The following is a 23588-nucleotide window of genomic DNA, read 5'->3' on the forward strand; positions in this document are numbered from 1 at the left end:
CAAGTTCACACCCCCTCAAATAATGTGCCTTGTGTGTGGTTGTGAAAGGGCTCAGTCCTTTGCACGTGCTCCTCCTGAGCAGCAGCTGTCTTTGGAGCAACTCGGTGCTGCCTAGGTGGGGTTGGAGGAGGAAAACCAGGCCCTTGTAAGACATCAGCATAGATTTCATCCTGGCCAGCTGAGCAGCGTGCCAGACGGTGCAACAGCGGCTTGAGCAAGCCGACAGTCAGTTGCGGTGACCCACCTGGGAGAAACGGTGGGTGGTCAAGTTCTGTTTGGGGCAAATGCTGTTGAATAATGCTCAGTATGTCAGAAGCACTTAGATCTGCAGGGCAGAGCTCCCACAACGTGTCCAAGTAAGGGTCCAGTGCCCTGTGCTGGGCAAACTCTCCCAAGAGGACAATAAAAATTTCTTTGTTCAGCAAAGGGCTCAGCCTAGAGAATTTCTCCGCTGCATCCATCACACGCTGCCATCTCCTGTGGCGGATAAGGAGGTCCAAGGCCTGCAAGATGGCTTTGGGCCGCTGGCTGCACAGGAGGAGCTCAATCTCCATTTCTGGATAGGCCACAGAGCAGCTACCCTTCCTCGTCAGCACAGCTAGCGCTCTCTTATAAAGGGGCACCCCACCCTCAGGGCCCTCCTTGTATGCCCAAGAAGTACCCACATACTGCTGGGATAGCTCCACAAACCTTGGCAGCCATTTAGGCTTGAACTGATAAAGAGACAGACAGATGAGTTCAAAGAGGGGGACCACCCCATTCAGAGAGGCCTCTTGCTTGCACAGGCCGGGCACAGGCCCCCCTAGAATTTTCTTCCACACATCTGGGGTGGCTCTGGCTATCAACAGACCCTCGCCATTCTGTTGCAGTTGCAGATGGTTCTGGATCGCTTTCCAGGAGGCCACAGGGAAGGAGCTGAAGATGGCATTCATGTAAGCCAGGTTCTCCCTGTTTAAATCCAAGCGCACAAGGCGGTTAAGCTCCTGTTCTACCAGCTCCTCGCCATAGCTGTCCACCTCGCTTTCGGAGGCCCCAACCACACACGACTTGAGGAATTCCAGGTTCTGGTAGCTCTGCAACTCTAACTGCATCGTGCTCAAAAGCTTGGCATAAGGCTCTGGGAGGGCCCCGGTCCTCTTGTCCTTCGAAGCAAGGCTATGGCACAGGATGGCGGAAAGAGCAACGGGAGCCTGAAACATGCCCCCCTTCTTTAATTTCTCCACAGTGAGTTGGGAGCTGCTAAGACTCCGCCGCTGATAGTACTTGCACGCCTCTTCAAAGACCACCTCCACCAGGGTGGGCTCAGGTTGGCTGTCTTTGTCAGTCCCAGAGAAGTCAAGGTGATAAATGCCATCTGGGGCAAGAAGCTGCACCACGGCGGCCTCTTCCTCCTCTCCATGGAAATCCAAGAAAAGCATTTCTGTGCTCAGGAGTTTCTTTTCCAGCAGCTGTCCACTGTTCAAGTCCACAAGATAAAGAACACCTCCCAGCAAGCAAGCGAGCGTGTCCCCAAATACTTTCAACTGGACCTCCTCCCCTGGGGCCAAGGCACTTTCTCCAAAGTCAAAAACAGGCCTCCACAGTCCATTAGATTGAACCAAGTCCACAGTGCCTGAGCTGGTGACAAGGAGGAGCCCTTTGCTGCTGGAGAGGCTACAGCCGCGAATATCCAAAATCGCCATGGACGCCAGAATGCCCACGTATCCCAGGATGAGCTTCTTATAGTCAACTTCCCTGCCAGGATGCAACACTTCAGTGCAAATGCACCCTCTGGACGGAGCCGCAACAACGATGTCGGTATTTTCCGGCCGCCATATCAGGACGCACTTGGCCACCCCGGAGAAAGTGGCTGGGGTGGGCACCAGAAACACCCCAGAGGAGGCGGCCAGCACTTGGTAAGCAGGGCTGTTGTGTAAGACGACCCGCAGGGGGCTGAGCCGGGCGCCGTCCTCACCGACCTGAAGGTCTCCCGTGCAGATGCAGTACCGGAAGGCTCCCTTCTCGGGGGTGAGCGGGGTGTTCAGCGGCGGCCTCTCCTCGCACCACACCAGGCGGCTACCCCGGCTGCAGATGGAGACCACCCGGGCCCGGGCCCCGCAGCACAGCTCCAGACTCTGCAGCAGGCGCCACCCGGCCGCGGGCACGAAGCGCCAGAGCTCGGTGCGGCCCTGCTCCCCCACGATCGCCAGCGCCCACGGAGCCGGCCCCGCGCCGCTCTGCACGAAAAGGAGCCCCGCCACGGGCAGCTGGGGCGGCTCCCAGCTCCGCTCCAGGCCGCCCCCCCCGGGGCCCAGGCGCTGCAAGGCCACGACGCGGGCGGGGCCAGCCGGCGGGTCCCGCAGCAGCAGCAGCAGCAGCAGATGCCGGCCGTCGGGGCTGGACACCACGCGGCGGGCAGCCCGGCCCGGGCGGCGCGCGCCCAGCAGCTCCCGCAGGCGGCGGCCGCGCGCCAAGTCGCTCCAGTCCGAGACCTGCCGCAGCGCCGCCGCTCGCTTCATCGCGGGGCGTCCGCAGCCGCGGCCACCCACGTGGGGGCCGAAGTCAGCAGAGGGGCCGCCCCCGTCCGCCAGGCTCCGCGAGCAAGGCCAGGGCCCCCCAGCTCCAGCCTCCGCCCGCTATTCCGCTCCGTGTGATATCCCCCGCGCTAGCACGGCTGCCCGCCGGGGCCCTCCTCTTCCTGCGCCGTGCAACTCTCCCCGCTCCAACTCCAGCTCGCCAGCTTCCCCTTTTCCTTTCGCTCCCGAACAACAGCGCCCCGCTGCACAATCACGAGGCCTTTAATTTCCGGGCAGGGCGGCTCTCCTCCCGCCCCCGAGGCGCCAAACCCGAATCGCCCTGCAGGTCCTTTGCACTTCCGCCCTTGCCCAGAGGAGCTTCACCCCGGCGGAGCAGCCTCCGCGCGACGCAGAAGAGCTGGAGCGGAGCCGCGGACCCTCTCTCGGCTGGCCGGGTTTGCAGCTCCGCCCCCCACGTTAAAGGGGGAAAGGCGACGTCGGGTACGCTCCGACGGCTGCTTGTCAAGACAGCGCCACCCCGGAGGACGGCGCGGGACGGGCCTCACCTGCGTCCCAGCCTTGCACGCTGCATACTTCTTTCTACTCATATCCCCCCGCACCCACCCACACACATACCTTGAGTTAAGCCCCATTTACGCCGCTGCGGGGCGTCCTACGAGGAAAGGTTGAAGGAGCTGAGTAGGTTTAGCCTGAAGAGGAGAAGACTGAGAGGGGACATGATAACCAAGACAGTCATGTTAGGAAAAGTTGAGGGCAGCGGGAAAAGAGGAAGACCCAGCAAGAGGTGGACTGACTCAATCAAGGAAGCCACAGCCCTCAATTTGCAAGACCTGAGCAAGGCTGTCAAAGACAGGACGTTTTGGAGGACTTTCATTCATAGGGTCGCCAGGAGTCGGAAGCGACTTGACGGCACTTGACACACACACATGATAACCATCTTCAAGTACTTGAAGGGCCGCCATATAGAGGAGGGTGCCGAGTTGTTTTCTGTTGCTCCTGAAGGCCGGACCAGAACCAACGGGGTGAAATTAAAACAAAAGAGTTTCCATCTTGACATTAGGAAGAATTTTCTAACAGTTAGAGCGGTTCCTCAGTGGAACAGGCTTCCTCGGGAGGTGGTAAGCTCTCCTTCCCTGGAGGTTTTTAAGCAGAGGCTAGATGGCCATCTGTCAGCAGTTCTGATTCTATGACCTTGGACATTTCATGGGAGGCATGGAGTAGGGGTCATTGGGTGTGTGTGGGGGAGGTAGTTGTGAATTTCTTGCATTGTGCAGAGGGTTGGACTAGATGACCCTGGTGGTACCTTCCAACTCTTTGATTCTATGAGTTAGGCACAGGCTCCCCCCACTCCTCCTCTAGCCTTTAAGAGAAGGCACCTCAGCTGCAGCGGTGAGAAGAGTTAACCTTATGTAGCAGGGACAGAAGTAAATGGCAAACCAGTAGGATTTACCACCGTTAGACGTTATCTGTGTGATCTACCATGCAATTTGGTACTCTTGAAGGGATCCCGATCAAAACTTGCAACATGTAGTCCACCGACAGTTTACGTACGTGTGATATGGCCAGCAGATACACCGACGGCAATATTTTTGTATTACTAAAATCAATGGAATTTACTTCCTAATAAGCGTCATAAGATCTGTTTGTAAGGCCACTGCGATGCAATGCACATTCATTTGGAAGCAAGTCTGGCTGAAATCACTTTGCTGCTAACAAAGCTGTGCCTACTTACTTGGGAATAAGCTTTACTGAGCATAGTGGGACTTACTTCTGAGATGGAGTAGGAAACAGACTTGGAGATGCAAACACAACCCCAGATTATCAAGAACAAAGGAATCTGCAGAATAATAATTCTAGGCGAAGAATTCCTGTAAAACTCCTGACTCCGAGCAAGGATTCCCAAGGCAATCGCGTGCCTGAGTTTACCATAGCTATCCGTCGTGGTATGTAATTTACAGAAATAGTTGCTAAACCATAAAGTGATTGCTTTGGCCTGGACGTTCACTTCCTGCTCCTCTGGGGAGCCCGAGCCTAGGCAGTGAGTCCCATTGGGTTCACTTAAAAGTGCACAGGATAACGACCTCCTAAAATTGGGCGTTGGGACATAAAATCCCTATTCTGCCGTCTGGCGCGCGCGCGGCCAAATGGACCCTCTCGGGACCCGTCGGCGTTGGTCTCCTGCTTGGCTTCCCACTCCCATTTTCGCTGAACTAACGCCTACAATCCACCAGGATGCAGCGCCGGGTCGACTCTGACGGCGAGTGACGCGCCTGCGCGCTGGGCGTAGGGGGCGAGGCCGCCGCCACTGGCGCCTGCGCAGTCGGAAGCTGTCGCCCCGCTCAGGTAACGGAGGGTGAGTCCCCCTCTATAGGGAGCTGGAGCCGCCGGTACCCCACGCTCAGGCCGTATTCCCTGCTTATGTGGGGGAGTGTAGGGTTGGGGTCAGGGTCAGAGGGCAGGCGGTGTGGGAGCAACGTATATAGGATAGGAACGTGAGTTAGGGTGCGACATGGGCTTGTCTTAGAAAGGTGTGGGCACGCGGGCTGCTTTGTCTGTGTGCAGGGAAGGAGTAATGGGGGGGGGTCCCCTGTGAATGGGAGTGTGAATAGTTAAGGAGAGAGCCTCTCCCCGTGTTGAGACAGGGTGGGGATAGGCACTAAGTGGCTGCAACCCGAGTGGGGTGCTGCTGCTTATGAGGACGCGGTGTGCACTTCAACCCCCCCCTTCTTTTAATTAGGCACGTTACATCTTTCAGGCTGCGTTGTAATTTCAGTGAGGGCTGTATTTTGCCACGCAGCGCCTGGTTCCCCGAACGTGACACCTGTCCCTTTTTATTTCCATGTGCCTCAATACATACACAGTCGGATATATTTTTTCTAGCAGGATTTAGTATTTTCCATTTCACTAAGTGGGATTTTATGTATTTACCTTATTTGTTTAACTTAACACTTTACTATCAAAATGCAATAAAAAAACAATGAACATTTAGTTCCTGGCGTAAACTGTTTTGTCTGTTTTTGGACAAAATGAGACTAATTAAAATTGAAAACAAAGGAGTGATCTTGTGTGCGGTAAATGATGACTGCAGAATAATTTCAGAGCATTAAATAAAACTCTTGTGTGGAAAACACTTGTGTGTAGGAATTGGACTGTTACATGCATCTAGATTGTCATGTGACAATGACATGGATGCACTTTACTGGGTGTATGTATGTGGGAAAGTCAATTGTGGCTTCTTGCGTACCTGTATCTGGTTGCCATGCATGTTTCATGCAGTTCCTGCACAGAACTTTATAGAAATTTTGTAATTTCTGTAAAGGCCCTGAGTGTACTTGTGTATGATGGTGAAATCAGGCAGGGTCTCAAAATGTTGCCGTTTCCATGAGAATGTTATGTTGATTTCACATACATCCACTGTCTGACATGTGACAAAATGTGGTAATGCAGAACCTTTCTGTCTGTCCAGTCACAGCTGACTTATGGCAAGAGACATTCAGAAACAGTTTGCTATTGCCAACCTCTGTGTAGCAACCCTAGACTTTCTTGGTGATCTCTCATCCAAGTACTAACCAGTGGCAACTGTGCTTAGCTCCTGAGATCTGATGAGATTGGGCTAGCCTTAATTGGATGAAATGATGCTAACGTTTGAAAACTTAATTCAGTAAAGGAAGGTATGGCCTTCAGTTTGCAAGACCTGAGCAAGGCTGTTAATGACAGGATGTTTTGGAGGTCAGTAATTCATAGGATTGCCATAAATTGGAAGCGACCTGAGTACATAACATTCACATGTAAAAAGTGGCTAATCAAAGACATTTTAAAATATATTTCATATTCATTTTTTTCATGCTATAATGCAGGTGTGAACTCCTACATTTTTCTTATCTGCTTGATTCTTTGGAATCGAAAAAATATTTGTAAGACCAAAAACGACAATGCATGAAAGATTCAGCTTTGTCTCTATGCAGGGGTACTTACCTTAAGGAGCAGGTTGAATGCATTGTTTTCTTTTTCTCTCTTCACACCTCTTTGCATCCTATTATAGTATCATTATCCACAGCATCTTGGCAGTATCTTAACACTTACTTAAAAATAATTGATGCACTGGCTTTTGTTCTGTGGTCATTCTGATGCCATTTGGATCCTTTGCTTATCGTTTTTATTTGTTCTTATGGTACTTCTTCATAACAACCTTGTAGGTGACCTATTTTCAGGATAGGTACCTGAAGTTGTAATTGTATAGCTATTTAAAGACATACCAGTGTTTATGGAAAAATAGGGATCTATACTAAGATTTCTGGGGTCTAAATCCAGCATCCATTCACTAATCACACTGCTGTTGTAAAATCTGACTACTCATTTTGGCTACTCAAGCATAATAGAGAGCAGCCAGAAAAACTGAAGAACATGGCACAGTTCTGTTACAGGAGTAAAAGAGGTTTAGCCCTGTAAGCAGTGTGAATGGGAAACGTCTTAGCAACTAATATGTAAGCCATCTTGCTTTTTGTTTGAGAATGTTGAGCTTTTTATGTTACACTTGTATGTGTAATAATATTGTTTGCATACCACCATTGTGTTTTAGTCTGGAAACTGATGCTGTATGGTTTTGCATTGGAAAGTCCTATTTTGCCAAATGGCAGGCTTCAAAATGAGAAATGAATGTAGTTTAACCCTTTTGTGTCCTTGGAGTGGCTTTGTATTAACCTATTTCTTGTACATGAGAGCTGTTTACTGAGTGAATTACATCTGCACAGATGCATTCATTGCAGTGGGATTACAAGGGGTTTAATTCATTAGCACTGGAGTCATTCTGATGATTAAAGGTTTTTGAGGGTTTAATTTTGTTTACATAGACTACGTAATTAGCCAATAGTAGAAAGAAACAGGCTTGAGTCATGGGGTGAGATTGCAAGGTATGATTAATGTGAAATACAATGTTTTATCTGGTGATCTCAAACACAGAAACTCCCTTTTCAGGAATGATTCCTGTTTATGTGGGGGCATCATTTGTCTTTTCAGGTCATCTGTGAAAAAACCAGAGGCTATCACATAAGATGGGGTGAGGAAATATTGGGTGTGCTCAGCAGGGATGATAATGTAAAGCTGTGCCCCCATGTTGTTCTCTTGGGTCCTTTACCTCTTGTGAGCACCGGTCCTGCTTGGGAGAGCAAGCAAAACTACCAGTGGAAGAGCCAGAGAAACACAGTAGATACGTGATCTAATATGGCTTCAGAGTCTTTAACAGGGCAGTCATGACCTTGGTTTGATAGCTCACAAAACTTAGCCAGTTCTGTCTTTTGGCGGTCGCTAGGAAGAGATTGAGGAGGTTTGCAGACTTTGCAACCCCCGTCGTCGATCCCTAGCATTTTGGCTCTGGTTTCCCTCCGATGCTTGGTGGTATATATGGCTAAATCAAACTTCATGAAAGCAAGCCATGGGTGTGGTGACTGGAAAAGTCTCCTGAGTTTGGCTTGGCCCTAGACCTGACTGAGAGACTCACAGCTCCACCTGGCAAAGTACCATTAGTCAGACTTGGGTGGAAATTACGGAGCAACTTTGCTGAAATGATTTTTCTGCTGTTTCTCTCACAAGCATTCACCTTTTAAAATTGGAGACCATGTTTTCAGCGCTAGTGATCTCTGTAGGTCTGAGACAGAAAAAAAGCTCTTGAAGTTCCAGAACTTCAATGAAATGAAAACATTTCCACCTTTCTGTTTGGAGTTTTCCACATGTTAATTTGGACTCTCTAGTCTAGGAGCTATAAGAACAACAAGATTGTTTTTACTGTTGCCTGTAGAAATTCCTTGTATGCATGTGCACACTTGTTCTCTTTGACTATAGCTTAGCCAAGTTCTAGTCCTACTGAAACCTTATATTATCCTGTTACTTCTGCGTTGAAGTCTTAAAATTAAAGCCATGAAGATGAATCTAAATGCTATGCAAGTTTTCAATCTCTATGAAACTCTGCCATCAGGCAAAATGCTTAAAAGCAAAAAGGGGAGGGGGAGAGAAAACATGTTTCGGGTGGTCTTGAGTGGCTGTGATCCTACACATATATTCCTGGGAGAAGTCCAGTTGAGCTTAGTGATATTTACTTCTGAGTAGACCTATTTAGAATTGCACCATCTATTTCCTCCTGTCCTACAGTCTAATAGCTGCTTGCTTTTCCAATAGGGTTGCCAGGTACCTCTTCACCACCGGTGGGAGGTTTTTGGGACGGAGCCTGAGGAGGGCAGGGTTTGGGGAAGGGAGGGACTTCAATGCCATAGGGTCCAATTGCCAAAGCGGCCATTTTCTCCGGGTGAACTGATCTCTATCGGCTGGAGATCAGTTGTAATACCAGGAGATTACCAGCTAGTACCTGGAGGTTGGCAACCCTATTTTCCAAAGGGACTTAGAATCCTTTGCCTTCTTGGTTGCTCAGGGAAAAAAGTGTTGAAATCCTGGTAGTGTTAGTGTTCTTTAATTCTGTTCAAGAATATTGAACCCAAAGTGTTGCATGTTAGATGATTAGCTCTGACGTTGATTCAATAGCTGTGAGTCATTTAGAGCGCCTATGAGCTGATGCTCACAGGCTTACTTGAGATGTTTGATTTGTGTTAGCCACTGGAAGAGTCTTGTTAAGGCCTTTGCTGTCTTCCCCTTCTTATTCCTAAATAAAGTTTCAAAAACTGAAGTCTTTTTATTTCTAATTTGTTTTTCTGTTGAGTAATGTTTATTTCCTGTAGTACAGTGGAAACAAATGTGAAGCTGTCCAAAGAGGGGAATGTGACGTAGCAGTTTTTGTTGTGTGAATATACATTCTTTTGCAGCTACAGGAAGATTAAAAGGGGCTAGTAAACTATAAAACTAACAGTGCAATCCTGTGCGGAGTTACTTCAGTCCAAGCCTGTTAATTTCATTGAGGTTAGACTGGAGTAACTCTGCATAGAAGTGTATTGTAGGTGTCTTGCAGAAGGGTAATAAGTGTAGTACTTTTCACTAGTATTACACATACTTACCATGGATATCTTCTTGTACTGGAAGGAGGTGAACAGTGTTTTCCAGAGGTACTAATGGTAAATCTTCTGCATTCCGTCACTTAGAGCAGAAAATATATAGCAAGAATGCAGAGCTTTATGGGCTGCTTGATAACTGTCGAAAATAAACTTCTGTGTGGTGGTCTGAAACTGAAATGTCAAGTCACTGAAAGTGCTCCAGGAGGGTAACAGTTGTGGTATTCTCTGTCATGTTGTAAACAGCAGCCACATTCTCTGCCAGAGGCTGATTTGCTGAGCTCCCTAGGTACCACAAATGTCCCGCCATGTTCCTACTCCTCTGTGCATTATTTATTGTGTCTGAGCAATGCTCCCTGAGAGATGCTTCTTGCTTTAGACTCACAGCTCTCAGTATGGGTAAAAATGGCATGGAGCCCAGGGAAAGGGGACTTTTGCTGGTTATGCATAGGTGGTGAGAATATGGAGCAGTATAACACATATTTTGTTAGTTCCCGTATACAAAAAGGGAAGCTAGTTCATTAATGAGAGTAAATAGTGCAAGAAACTGTTTCTTAGGGCTGCTTCTCATGTTCTTAGTGGCAAAGGTGTGTTTATCATCATGTGTACATGCAGTGGTTAATCTCGGATTACTGAATCACATATGTAATTGTGCATTTGAGCCTATGCACAATATTTTTCACATCCAAAGTATGTAAAAACCTATAACCATCATCTTGTAGGGTCTTAGACTTAATGGTCTGTTATGGCAATTCTTAACTTTGTGCTGCATTCTCAGCTACAGCTTGTGGACTGTTAAACTCTATGCCTGCATGAGTCATGGTAGACCTTTGAGCAGCTTGTGACAGATCCTTCTTTTAACCTTGGCTTGGCCATGGGTTTGCTGGGTGAATTTTGGCAAGGCTTTCTGTCCAGTCTCTTCTTTTTTTTATGCCTGGTATGTAAAATGGCCCTGACCTGGATGGCCCAGGCTAGCCTGATCTCGTCAGATCTCGGAAGCTAAGCAGGGTCAGCCCTGGTTAGTATTTGGATGGGAGACCACCGAGGAATACCAGGGTTGCTGTGCAGAGGAGAAGGCACTGGCAAACCACCTCTGTTAGTCTTGTGCCTTGAAAACTTCATAAGGGGTTGCCATAAGTCGGCTGCGACTTGACGGCACTTTACACACACATGTAAAATGATTCCTACAGCAATTGTAAACACACACACACAAACTACATAGTCATCATGTATAAAATATTTGCGTGACTATTACATGCATCAAATACATGCTTTCCGCACTTCTTTTTTTCTTATACATTTACATATGAAAAGTATTGTGTGTGTAGAATTCCAGCAGATGCTGTGTTGGATGTAATATAGTAAATAGCATGAAGTGTTTTTCAAACTCAAGACATTTGATGATTAAGCATGGTTTGGGAATGCATCAGAGCTAGGGAGGTTATCTTGAGAGCTTCTCAGGAATGTAGTATATCTCTCTACCTGCAGGCTGTAAACCATGGCACAAGCTGAGAAGAAAGGTGGATTGCTTCGGAAATCTTCAGCTAGTAAGAAACCCTTGAAAGAGAAGGTTGTGCTAATGTATGATGAGATCTTTACGGTAAGGGATGAACTTATGATCCTTTAATTGGGACACTTGTATTTTATTTTCTAGATAAACTTTCAGTATTCTGTGGGATATTCCCTAACTGACACTTCCGAGGGTTAGGGAACCCTTGAAGCTTCCTGTGGCCTGTTCTTTTATCTCTGGATCACATTCTTGGTTTATGTACTCACATTTGGAGATTCCTTATGTTTAGAGTGAGAGATCATTGATTTCTTTTTAGACTTGCCTCAGATTCACTGTTGATTATAGAAGACAATATAATCAACTGTTTTCTGCCTGTTTTCTTGGACCTAGAATGTTGCTTTCAGAACATCTATATTTTGTATTCACTATGTCCCTTGCAACAAAGATTCTTTGCTGTTTCAGACAGAAGATCCCAGTAAATGCAACCCTCGGTTCTGGGAGGAACTTTTCCTCATGAAGGTAATACCAGCATTTAAAGGAATATTTTTTCCTCAGAATGTTCTGATAGTAATTTACAATCTCTAGTAATTTGATCAATTACTTCATATACTAGCTTTTCATTTCCCCCTTTGTCTGACAGGTGAATCTGGAGTATTTGGAAGGGAAGCTGGAGTCTCTAGATGGTGAAGAGTTAATGAAGATAAAAGATAACATCAACTGTTTGTTCCAGCGCTGCATCCGAGCCCTGGGAGAAGAGCATCCGATCAGAGTGGTCAATGCATTACAGGTGCTGTACTATACATTTCTAATATACATAGCAGTCCTTGGCTGTAACCGAACTAAACTTATGAAAAGCCACCTAGCAACCATTGTGTTGATGAGGGGAAGAGCCCACTTTCTATTAAGGTCCTCGGATATACACATAGCTTCACTGTGAATACACATCCCCTTTTGAGAATCTGTCAGGTTTAGGAAATGATTAAAATCCCCCTTGCTGCTTTGTTGGTGACAATGTAGTCAGATTAATTCAGGAGAGCTATTGAGAAATTCCTTGGAAGCTGGTGTTGGACACCCCCTCCAAAACAACAACAACAACAACAACAATCAAGTACACTAAAAATTCAGGCTGTAAAGTCATAGAAGAGAAGCATCAGCATATGTAATATTACATTAATCAGTTTCCCCCTAGAGATGTGACCTTAAGTTTTTGGAGCTTATAAATGAGGATTTTTATGTATTAGAGGTTGTCTTTCTTCTTTCTGTCACAGACACTATGTGCATTAATCCGTGGGGTTCATCAGAAGAACAAATCCACATCTGGCTTTGACATAATCAACATGCTGATGGGCTTTGACAAGGCTGAGATGTGTATGAAGGTGAGGGCTTGCTAAACTTCAAAGAGAGGCACTAGTGTACATCAAGTAGAGACACGAAATTGATTGTTAAATATATCAGGCACAGTGTCTCTCCTAGTATTAAAGGGTGAGCTCAAGGCATGGAATTAGCTGCATGCTAAGAACAAAAAAAATGTCAGAATGCATGTACATTGTTTTGTTTTCACTCTGCTGGCTGGCTAGACCTCTGTACACACATGACAAACAGGAAACAACGGTTGATGGTGCCTATTCTGTAGTTGATACTTTGAATTCCAGGTAGTACATTCATTTTTATAGTAAGGCTATGCACTGCATTTGATTTGTAAAATAGAAATATGTCCAGCTGGTAGCAAAATACTCTCTGGCAAAAATAATGCCCTTTCACCAAGTATAGCATATCCCTTATATTATGTCAGAACTGTACATACCATGCACATTTGTGGTTCCATTATCTGCTTGTGAAAGTAAGGAATAATGTGTCATTGACGGTCACAGCATAATCTCGGAACAGTGCTGCAAGGTCTCGCCTAAGGCTCCCATGAACTCCAAAGGCAGACACTAATTGTACTTTTTCCAATTTCGGTATGAAATATCTGGGCATACATATATTTTTGTTAAAATTTACTGCAGTATTTAGGAAAACATTCTGTGTCACATCTACATTGTATAGTTTGGATAGATGGAACACACAGTTCTAAAGACCGTTGTTGCATTAACATGTGTTGATCATAGCCCTTTTCACACATTCATTGTACGTGTGTTCAATTTGTGTTTGCTGTACCCATTGTAGACTAGATGTGTACATGTCCTGAATCATTCTCACAACCAATATGCTCTCTGAACCCTGGGTTTTTACTGGTCCTGTACAAAGTTGAAGTCAATGTTTGTCCAGACATTCACAGAAACTGTACATGTATAATGTGTTTATGTACTTTCAAACAATTTAATGTGTGAAAAGTCCTAATGTCTCATGGATAAACCTGTATTGGATATTTGTGCTTGGGATGGTTAGAAAATTAACCTGCTAAGTATTGACATAATCCTACAAAATAATGCTGGATATTATCTAAACAGTTTGAGCTAGATTTTCACCAGCCTCATTCCTGCCCTTTTTGAATCTTGATGGGATTTAATTTCTTGCAGCACAGCTGCAGTGGTGTGGAAAACATTGAGCACAGGTATGCAGTGAGTTGTAATCACTGCTCTTTTCTTTAGAATCTGATGGAGAGCTTGGACTCGCTTCTCTGTGCAGAAGGGTCTGAAAGCCTCAAGAGTTTGTGCCTGAAACTACTGCTCTGCTTGGTGACTGTAAGTAAGCTATGCAAAGTATAAAGTATGTGGACTTGGGTGGGGGAAAAGTCCTTTTAAAGTAGGCATTGCGATGTTAATTTCTAGAGAAAGGGGCAATTTCAGTACCAGCAGGTCAGTGTTTGTGTAATAGCGATATAATTCAGAGAGCTGTGATTGTGGCAAGTGCATTAACTGCTTTCCACTCCCTACACAAGGATATGCTTTTCTACATCGATGCAGTTTTAAGGTAGCTTACTTCTCATGGAGAGAAGTATAGTTTTTTAAACTTTTTTTTAGGGAAGCTGCAACTTTGTACATTAGTTTTGTCTTGGTCAGTTACCTTGAAGAGTGAAATACAGGTTTATTTGCAAAGAATGTGGGAACATTTCAGTCAAGTTTACAGATGAAATACATATCTAGAAACCATGGATTAATTCATTATGGCTTCTCTGATGAGTCAGATAATTAAAAGAAAATGAACGGCTGGTAGGTTCAGCAGAGTACCTATTTTGTGTGAATAGTAGTGAATGACAGAGGATGCTAAATTTTATTGGACTTCCTAGAATGTTCTAAAAAGCCTTTGGTTTAATCCAGGTTACTGATAACATCAGTCAGAACACAATTCTGGAGTATGTGATGATTAACAGCATCTTTGAAGCTATTTTACAGGTAATGCCCCCCCTCCCCCGGCCATCCCTCGGGACACTTAATTTTCCATAGTTCATTGCTTTAAGTCATACTTCTTTTCTTGAAGTTATTTAAATGCCACCTAGAATGCATTTTAAGTTTACATGTTATTGTTCCTCTTGTTTTGGCTTAGCTAGTACTTGAATTTTAAGATGTTGTTTGTGAACAGTATAAAAGGAGACATATAACAGTGTGGGCCTAATCCCCCCCCAGATTAATTACAGGCAAAACTGACCCATTTTTAGGAGATCAGCCAACTGTTTATTCACATGTCTGTCAGCAACACTTTTTTCCCCCAAAGAAAGAATTTGACCTGCAGAATAGCAAATAAAACAGCTAATATTGTAAAACCCTTTGGATATATTTACAGTACAGCCTCATTTGGAATAGTGTGTATAATTCTGGTCACTGCCCAAAAAAAGATATTGAGGAGCTGGAAAGTGAAAAAGAGAGCAACCAAGATGATAAAGGGGTTGAGGCACATTTCATAAAGAGTCTTGGCTTTGCAGTTTACTAAAAAGAAAACTAAAGGGAGGGCGACAGATTCAGGAAGGGCAAAAGGAAGTACTTCTTCATTCAGAATAGTGGGTTTTACTGCCCATCGATGTAATTAGGTGAATTTGTGGAGGACAGGTCCATCAGTGGCTTCTTGCCATGATGACTGAAGGGAACCTCCACATTCAGAGATAGTAAACTTCTGAATACCAATATTAGCATCCGGGGAAGGCCTTGACCTCTGAGCCCTGGTTGGCCACTTTATGAAAGAGAATGCTGGACTAAATGAACCACTGCACCTCTAGCAGGACACCCTCTGAAATTCAATAACGTATTGTGATCATTGGTCATCATAATATGGAATATATTGTCATAATAGTACTTCTGTAGGGTGGAGGGAATTGTGCCTCTTGCCCCTTCATATGGTCATCAGATGACCCTGCCTCTTCCTATGCTGCTTAGTTCCCTTTTGGGTTCTGGTTGCTTTGAATTGACTTGTACCTTTACAGATCTCTTGTGCATATTTTAGTATGCTTGGAACTGCTCCTTGACACATTTAGGTTAATCTATCACTTCTTTGACTTTAGATCCTCTCCAATCCGCCCTGTCGTAGGGAACATGGTTATGAAGCTGTTGTCCTGCTTGCCTTATTAGTAAATTACCGAAAGTATGAGGTGAGTGCTTCATATAGAACGTGGGTGCGCTACCTTCGACATTTTCAATAGCTTGGCCATTAGGACCCCAAAAGTTGGTGTGCACAATTGTAACCATACAGTTGTGTAGTAGGTTGGTAATGGAAGCACATTAAAACATGAAGCCTGCCTGAATCCAAATGTAAAAGTTTTGTATCCAACTTGATAGCATCTATTTGTTTCCAATATATGATGTATAGGTTATAACCCGGCCTTGCTGGGAAAGGGTAAAGTACCCATAAATAAATAAATAGCTGGGGTCCCCCAACCCTTTTTGAGCCCGTGGGCACCTTTGGATTTTTGAGAACAGGTGGTGAGCACCACCCCAAAATGTTTTCCAGAGCTGGTGGAGCCAAACAAAAAATGGCTGCCACAGGAGGCAGAGTCAAAAATATATCCCTCCTTGCTTTGCAAAGAATTACAGAAGAAGAATAAAAAGAAATTAAGGAGCCTGGGTGGGAGGAACAGAGAAGGGGAAATAAAAGAAAAGTCTGGAAAGGGACTGGAACCACAAGCCTAGGTACTTGCCAGTCCTTCTCATCCTGCGGGTCTGTGGCTGCTGTTGCAGCTGTGGAAAACCCTTTCATTTGGAGGAGTGCAGCCAATAACATGCCCTGCCTTAGAATGGTCCCACCCACTTTCTGAAAAGGGTATCAGATGAAGTATTGGGGGAGGGTTCTTTGAGATATATATATGGAAAACAATTAATGGAGCTCATGTTCTGGTATTGGAATATGTAGTTGCTTTGATTGCAAGCTTCTGTACCCTTGGGAAAGTTGCTAATGGGAGAGTTCTCTAGACTGGACTTGCATTCAAAGCTTTCAGATCCTAAGCGTATTATTTGATTCCTTAATAGCAAGCCAGGGTAAATTTAGCACCCTTGGGAGAATGGAAAGTCATGTGATTAAAGCATGACCTGGAATGTTATATAGCTTGCAGTTACTTGGATGAATGGAGGATGTGTTTGAGAGAGAGTAAACTAGCAACTGCTGGTTCCTGGTTACTATTTTCTGCAGTTTGTATGTGGCATGATGTCTTTCTTAATGATGTCTCTGAATGTCTTGCGAAATCTGCAGAATTTAGACTTGCTGTTTATCTAATGGTGGTTGCTGAAAACCATAAGTTCTGGCTGGGGAAACAAGATATATCAATATGCTTAATATTTTTGCAGTCACTATGGGATATTAATGTAGGCTTTACTCAGCAAGAAATGGAGGGCAGGGGATTAAAGCATAAAAATACAATTTATTACAACCTCTCAAGAGTTGGCGTGAAGCTATTGTGAGGAGATGAGACAATCTTAGAAATGTTAAAAGTCACTAGTTGGATGGTATGGGGGAGGAAATGTTTTGGAATGGGGATGAAACACAAAGCCTTGGGAGGGAAATTGCCTTCTTGAAAGTGATGGGGAAAGGTCAGTGAACCAATCTTCTGGGTGACAGAATGGAGGGTCAAGTGGAGAGAAGGAGATAATATATGAGAAAAATGCCCTTGTGGACTCTTTCGTTTCAGGTTTAGGGGTACTGTTAAGCCAAATTAAATTGCTCATATTAAGTTAATCCCATTTTAGCTGGGAAATATGTGCCCTTCCTCATTTGAGTGAAGAAAAGTAGTGCTATAACATATGATTGGATCAGTTGGCTAAAACGTTTTGGATAAGAAGGTGCTGCTGGTTATCTGGGCAGCAGGTCTTATTGTTATTTTTTCACTTGTTCCTTATAATATAGGTAAAAGCCTATGTTGAAGATACCAGAATAATATTTGTACACTGGCATGTGGGTATAAAGACGTACAAGTGACTCATGCATCTGAAAACCCTGATATGCTTGTGTGTGTAAAGTGCCGTCAAGTCGCAGCCGACTTATGGCGACCCCTTTTGGGGTTTTCATGGCAAGAGACTAACAGAGGTGGTTTGCCAGTGCATTCCTCTGCACAGCAACCCTGGTCTTCCTTGGTGGTCTCCCATCCAAATACTAACCAGGGTTGACCCTGCTTAGCTTCTGAGATCTGACGAGATCAGGCTAGCCTGGGCCAAACAGGTCAGGGCCCTGATATGCTTATCAGCCTTTATATGCTTGGTAGCCATGAATGTATTGTAACTTCAAAGTAAAATGTTACTTGTCTAATTAAAAGACCCCTTGATTAAAACTGTCTGGGCTAGCTGTTGCAGGATGGTATAATAAGATCTTTCTGCCTTAGACACAATGCTTCCAGCATTTATTCAGAACTTGTAAAAATGCTCCAGGATTTTAGGAGTCTTTCCGGATCTAAAAGCAGCATGAAAATGACTCAGTGGAAATATTTCTCTGAGTGTTTTCTTTAACCAGATGAAGGTCAGTGAAGTAACCTGTCTTAGTTAAGGTGGTTTGGAAGTCTCTTGGGGGCGGGAATGGCTTTAGTGAAGCTTGATTTTTCTTCAAGGGATTTGCCTTTGCTTTGTCCTGTAGTTGAGGTGGTTTCTGTTTATACAGTATCATATAAAACAGTCATTCAATTTTGAAAGAAGTGTAACTATTTTCCCCTAGTCAATCTTAAGAGACTTCAGAATCGCCTGTATTTCCTTCGAGTCTTCAACTCTACAGCTGTTCTCCATGTGAACTTTGTACACTGGAGAATCTTTCCATGTTGAGTTTGCTGTTGCTGGTCATACTCTTTCCTCCAGAATCTCGTGGGCTGCTAAATTGTTCCATTGCATTAAGGAAATCTAATTGTACTAGGAATGTATTTGCTTCTTAAGACTTTCGTGTCTGCCTATAAAGGACACATTGGTTGCTTGCAAAAACAAACAAAAACATGTTTTTGAAAGGGCTTCAGATGTTGCTTTCAAGTTTCTGTTGGTTTGCCATGGAATATCTTTATTATTGATTCTGTAGCTACTTATATTTAACATTTCAAAATGAGTCTCATGACTTGAATAAATGGTCTGTACCAGCACAGAATTTCCTTTGTTGGCCAGCTGAATATTAAACGTCCACCTCCAAAAGCCTTTCTTTACACCCAGGGAACTTGGGAGACATCATGACTCAGGTATATATATATTTTTAAGGTCAGGGTCCTTTGTCTTGCTCCTAACTATGAGCAACAAACTCTTCTGAAGTATAAAAGAAAGCAATTTAATAATCTTTGACTGGTGGGTTCTGTTCCTTGAAATCCAAGGCAAAATAAGTTTTTTATTTGATTTAAATGTTTATTAGAAATTTTCTGTGCTGCCTCTCCAAATTATCTCTGTAGTATATGCTTGTTTAAAAAGCAATATAATAACATAAAGAAGAGTATTTTATGGAAACTCTTCAGTCTCTGTACGCAAGATCAGGGCATGTTTGGTTTTTTTAAGTATAGCTGAAGTTTTCCCTTTGTTTTGTATCATCCATTAAGCTATTGTAAGTTGAGAGCCATCATGGTGTAATGGTTAAAAGCAGTGGTTTGGAGCAGTGGACTCTGTGTTTGATTCCCCACTAGGGTTGCCAACTGCCAGGTAGTAGCAGGAGATCTCCTGCTAATTCAACAGATCTCCAGCCGATAGAGATCAGATCACCTGGAGAAAAATGGCCGCTTTGGCAATTGAACTCCATGGCATTGAAGCCCCTCCCCAACCCCCACCCTCCTCAGGCTCCACCCCAAAAACCTCCCACCGGTGGCAAAGAGGGACCTGGCAACCCTATTCCCCACTACTACACATGAGCAGCGGACTCTAATCTGGTGAACTGGGTTGGTTTCCCCACTCCTACACATGAAGCCTGTTAGGTGACCTTGGGATAGTCACACTCACAATTCTCTCGGAACTCTCTCAGCCCCACCTACTTCACAAGGTGTCTGTTGTGGGAAGAGGAAGGGAAGGCAATTGGAAGCCAGTTTGATTGTCCTTAAAAGGTAGAGAAAGTCAGCATATAAAAATCAATTCTTCTTTTTATTCTTTCATGGCACTCATACTGTGAAAGTGGGGCAAAAATATTTCAATAAATCTGTTCAAATGGTTAACATTTATGCAAGGGGAGAGGAATCATTCCTAGGTAAGGTTGCAGAAATCATAGTTTAGGATCAAGCCATAATTTGAAAGTCTAAATGTTTTTAGAAGCAATCCATGGTTTAGAGTTACTTTCATTTTCTGATTGTTCAGCTATATGTGTGGAGTGGTCTTCATGGTTATAATTCTGTAAGTTCAGGCATCGCACCAAAACTATGGCTTGCCTGTAATTTTTGAACTGAGTTAGAGCATAGAAATCAGAATAGCAGTAAATTTTAGGCTTCCAAAAATTTGGCTTCCATCAGAATCCTGGAGTTTGGCTTCCATCAGAATCCTGTATCTTCCATGGAATCCTGAAATTCAGTTTCATTTCTAAAACATATTCATAGTCTCTTGATAAGAGAATAACTTGAAAATGCAATTCTACTTCAGTCTTAGAACTCAAAAAATATATAGGGCATTCCTGTGCTTATAGTGTGAACTTTTACCTAGTTGTCAGTCTTTTCTTATTTTGTAATTTGAATATTTTAATGCAGAACTTCAGAACCATCATAATTTTTGTAACCTTGTGTTGAAGAGACACCCTATACCCCAGATTTTTAAAAAGGGGCTTACAAGTTCCTTTAATTTATTTGTGTATATCATGCCTGGCTGATTTGCAGCCTATTGTTTCTCAATTTTATTGCTGTTAGGGGTTAGGAAAAGCTAAATAATGAACTGAATTGGGGAAAGCAATGAATGTGAATGGTGCACTGTAATAAACTCGCCAGGGGAGAAGAGGACCTCGGATATCTTCCTTTCCTATTGCTACTTATGAAATTTAATTTTTTTTAAAAAAACACTTGAGATCCCTTTCAAAAGCTTGCTTATTAGAATTTGTGGAAAGATGGTTTCTTTCCTGAAAGTACACAAAAGCTCCACAAGTTACTGGACCTCAGAGAGTAGGCCCGGGAAGACCTTTGGTTGAGACCCTGAAAATCCAGATGGTACTACATGACTAGTGGAATAATAATCTTCTTGTATGGGCACTTGTAACTGCCTTATACCAACTTTTTTCGTTGACTTCTATGAATGGTAATACTGTGTTTGGGCTGGCTTTGATCAGTTAAATAGTTTCAAGTGTACAGTCAGTCTGCGTCTGATGATTACTATACATGTATGTATGTATGTGAAACTTTTGGAAACCTTGCTATGGTCTGTGTTCCTCTTTCAGAGGAAACTGGGAAGCCAAAAAAGAGATTATGAGGTTATGCCAAGAACCTGTACAAGGGATGTCTAGTGAATGTTGGTAAGGAAAGTGCCCCATTTAAGGGCAACTGAAATTCATCAGAAGGAAGCATAAAGAAATTCAGGGCAAAAGAAACAACTGGGTTTGGTCACAAGCAGAGAAAGGCTCAGAATTAGGTGTAGCTTCTCCTGAGGAAGGATTAAGCCTTGATGGTGGTGGATAGTTCAGTGAAGAAATCTAGTAGCTGTCACACCTAAAGCGAGAATTGGAAATTCTGTTCTGGGATAAAGATAGTGCCATTGTATGAAAATATGCTTTGTTGATCTTAGTGAGCGGCTCCAAAGCTATCACCTCATCTGATTAAAGTCATTCTGTAGAAAGATTAGAGACCTTCGGTATAGGGAATAGTTGTAAAGATAGGGAGTTCTTTGTTTTGAAATGCAGGGCAAAAGACAATCTGTTCTGCTGATTGATTTATCTCTCCTACTGAAAGATTAAAGAGTATTTGAATGATTATACATCAGACAGACAAAAGGGAGTATTTAACTGCATACATATTACCCTGTGGAGCTACTGCTACAAAGGGCTGTCACAGTGTTTGTAGTATATTTACTGGAATGATGTTTTCCACAGACTTGGGGTCCTTTGTTTCTGACCATGAATCTGTCAGGGAAGTATCTTTTCACTTTTTAAAGGGGTTCCAGTGGCACAGAGTTGAGTGTTTCAGATCTGTTGTTAATCCAGTGGGTTCTTGGGTTTCATAGCAACAAGATTGTGGTTCTCATGAGCCTTATTTCTGACACATTATCTGCCCTTTGCCAAGTTACAGAGATCCCCTCCTACAAAACCTAGTTGTGATTAAAGGGAGCCAGCGTGGTGCACTGGTTAAGAGCGGTGGTTTGGAGCAGTGGACTCTGATCTGGAGAACTGGGTTTGATTCCCCACTCGTCCACATGAGCAGCGGACACTAATCTGGTGAACCGGGTTGGTTTCCCCACTCCTCCACACGAAGCCAACTGGGTGACCTTGGGCTAGTCACAGCTGTCTTAAGAGTTCTCTCAGCTCCACCTACCTCACAGGGTGTCTGTTGTGGGGAGGGGAAGGGAAGGTGATTGTAAGCCAGTTTGAGTCTCCCTTAAATGATAGAGAAAGTCGGCATATAAAAACCAACTCTTCTTCTTCTTAATCCAGCCATGTTTTAACTTCAAGCTTTCAATAAGTCTTCCCAATTTTTTATTATTTTTATTTAATTTTAATTTAATTTTAATTTATTTTAATTTTGATCTTGGCCATTCATCGATTCCTTTCGCATTACATGGCCAACTAGGAAAACCATTTAAAATATTTTTCCTATATTTCAGTCCGCCAAGACCTTCAAGGTGGATAATAACATAATTTTAGAAAGCAGTTTCCATCACTGAAACATCATTAAATGTTCACCCTATAATTCTAATCTTTTGAGATTGCATCATATTGAGCTTGTTTTGTGTAAATGGAATAAATTGTTGAATATTGCCTGGGATTTAGTCTTCTTGAACTTGATATAATAGGCTCTACTCTCCAAAAATGAATGGCAGAATCAAAATAATCAGGACTTAAGATAACATAGGTCTGTTTTCTACACCAGACTATTATTCTGGCTATTAGTTCTTACTTTCCCATCTTTCACTTGAAGATGACCTTTTGAATCTGATATTGGCCCTAGTAGTTGGTCCTGGCATGTGACATTGTTGCATTGGCCAATAATGGGTTCCTGGCAGATAACTTCTTTTTGAGTAGCCATTGGTAATTGCCTCTGCTGTATGTTTGTAGTTAATGGAATTCTGATTTCCTATGGTTCAGATGGGCTGAGCTGCACTGGCCCATACTTCATATAAGAACTATTGTGGGTTGGGTGGTGTGTGTGTTTTTGAGGGTAGCAGTGAAAAGGCAGTTATATGTAAATTTTTATTTGGAACATGGTGCCACTCAACCAGGATCATAGAAAGCTGCTATACTGTTTGAATCTTCAGGTGCTGTGTGTATGTGTGTGTGTGCCATCAATTCACAGCTGACTTATGGTGGGTTTTCAAGGCAAGAGATGTTCAGAGGTGGTTTGCCATTGCCTCCGTCTGCAAGGGCTGAGAAAGTTCTGAGAGAACTGTGGCTGGCCCAAGGTCACCCAGCAGGCTTCATGTGGAGGAATGCGGAGTCGAACCCATTTCTCCATATTAGAGTCTGCCACTGTTAACCACTATACCATGCTGGCTCTCTTCAGGTGCGAGATATATACAATTTGGAATATACTGTAGTAGTGGTTCACAGGAGCTTTTGAGAAGTAACGTTTGTATAGGTTGATGTTCTGGGGGAAAATGATGCCAGAGTCCCATGGTTTGAACTGAAAAATAAATTATATGTGAAGCTGTGTTAGCTTGGGTGAATCACTAAACCAGTGTGGTGTAGTGCTTAGAGAGTTGGACTAGGATCTGAGAGACCCAGATTCAAATCCCAAACTTCTGCCATGGAAGTGTGCTGAGTGACCTTGGGCTAGTCACACACTTTCAGCCTAACCCTACCTCACAGAGTTATTGTGATGGTAAAATGGAGAAGAGGGGACCTGTGTAAGCCATTTTGGGGCCCTATTGGGGAAATAGTCAGGATATAAAGTAAATAAACTAAATAAGCTAACTTGTGCTTTTCCTGTTTCCCAACACAGTCTGTGAATCCTTACATAGTGAAGCTCTCTATCATAGATGACGAGGCCACGCTCAATGTGAGTATGTTAGATTGTAAGTGCTGTTATACCTGTGATTGCCGCAGGTTTCCCTGAAACACTAGAAATACTGCAAGGAACTGTAT

At 43.9% G+C, this 23588-nt stretch overlaps 2 protein-coding genes across 3 annotated transcripts in view; one reads left to right on the forward strand and one right to left on the reverse strand.

The window, feature by feature from the left end:
• Positions 1–2498, reverse strand: HPS6 (HPS6 biogenesis of lysosomal organelles complex 2 subunit 3). Its single transcript, XM_056849758.1, has one exon. The coding sequence runs from the start codon at positions 2496–2498 to the stop codon at positions 6–8; it is 2493 nt and encodes an 830-aa protein (XP_056705736.1). The 3' UTR covers positions 1–5.
• Positions 2499–4838: 2340 nt separating this feature from the next.
• The window catches only part of ARMH3 (armadillo like helical domain containing 3), a 156437-nt gene continuing 137687 nt past the window's right edge, over positions 4839–23588 (forward strand). Inside the window, exons 1-9 of one of the 2 annotated variants that reach the window (XM_056849571.1) lie at positions 4839–4869; positions 10997–11108; positions 11481–11537; positions 11659–11805; positions 12287–12394; positions 13610–13702; positions 14279–14353; positions 15454–15540; positions 23446–23502. In XM_056849571.1, coding sequence (XP_056705549.1) covers positions 11007–11108; positions 11481–11537; positions 11659–11805; positions 12287–12394; positions 13610–13702; positions 14279–14353; positions 15454–15540; positions 23446–23502 — 726 coding nt within the window. In that variant the 5' untranslated portion in view covers positions 4839–4869; positions 10997–11006. The remainder of the gene's footprint in view (positions 4870–10996; positions 11109–11480; positions 11538–11658; positions 11806–12286; positions 12395–13609; positions 13703–14278; positions 14354–15453; positions 15541–23445; positions 23503–23588) is intronic. The other variant, XM_056849572.1, reaches the window with a different exon arrangement.

This window comes from Euleptes europaea, chromosome 5, assembly GCF_029931775.1.
Source record: "Euleptes europaea isolate rEulEur1 chromosome 5, rEulEur1.hap1, whole genome shotgun sequence".
NCBI classification, from domain to species: domain Eukaryota; kingdom Metazoa; phylum Chordata; class Lepidosauria; order Squamata; family Sphaerodactylidae; genus Euleptes; species Euleptes europaea.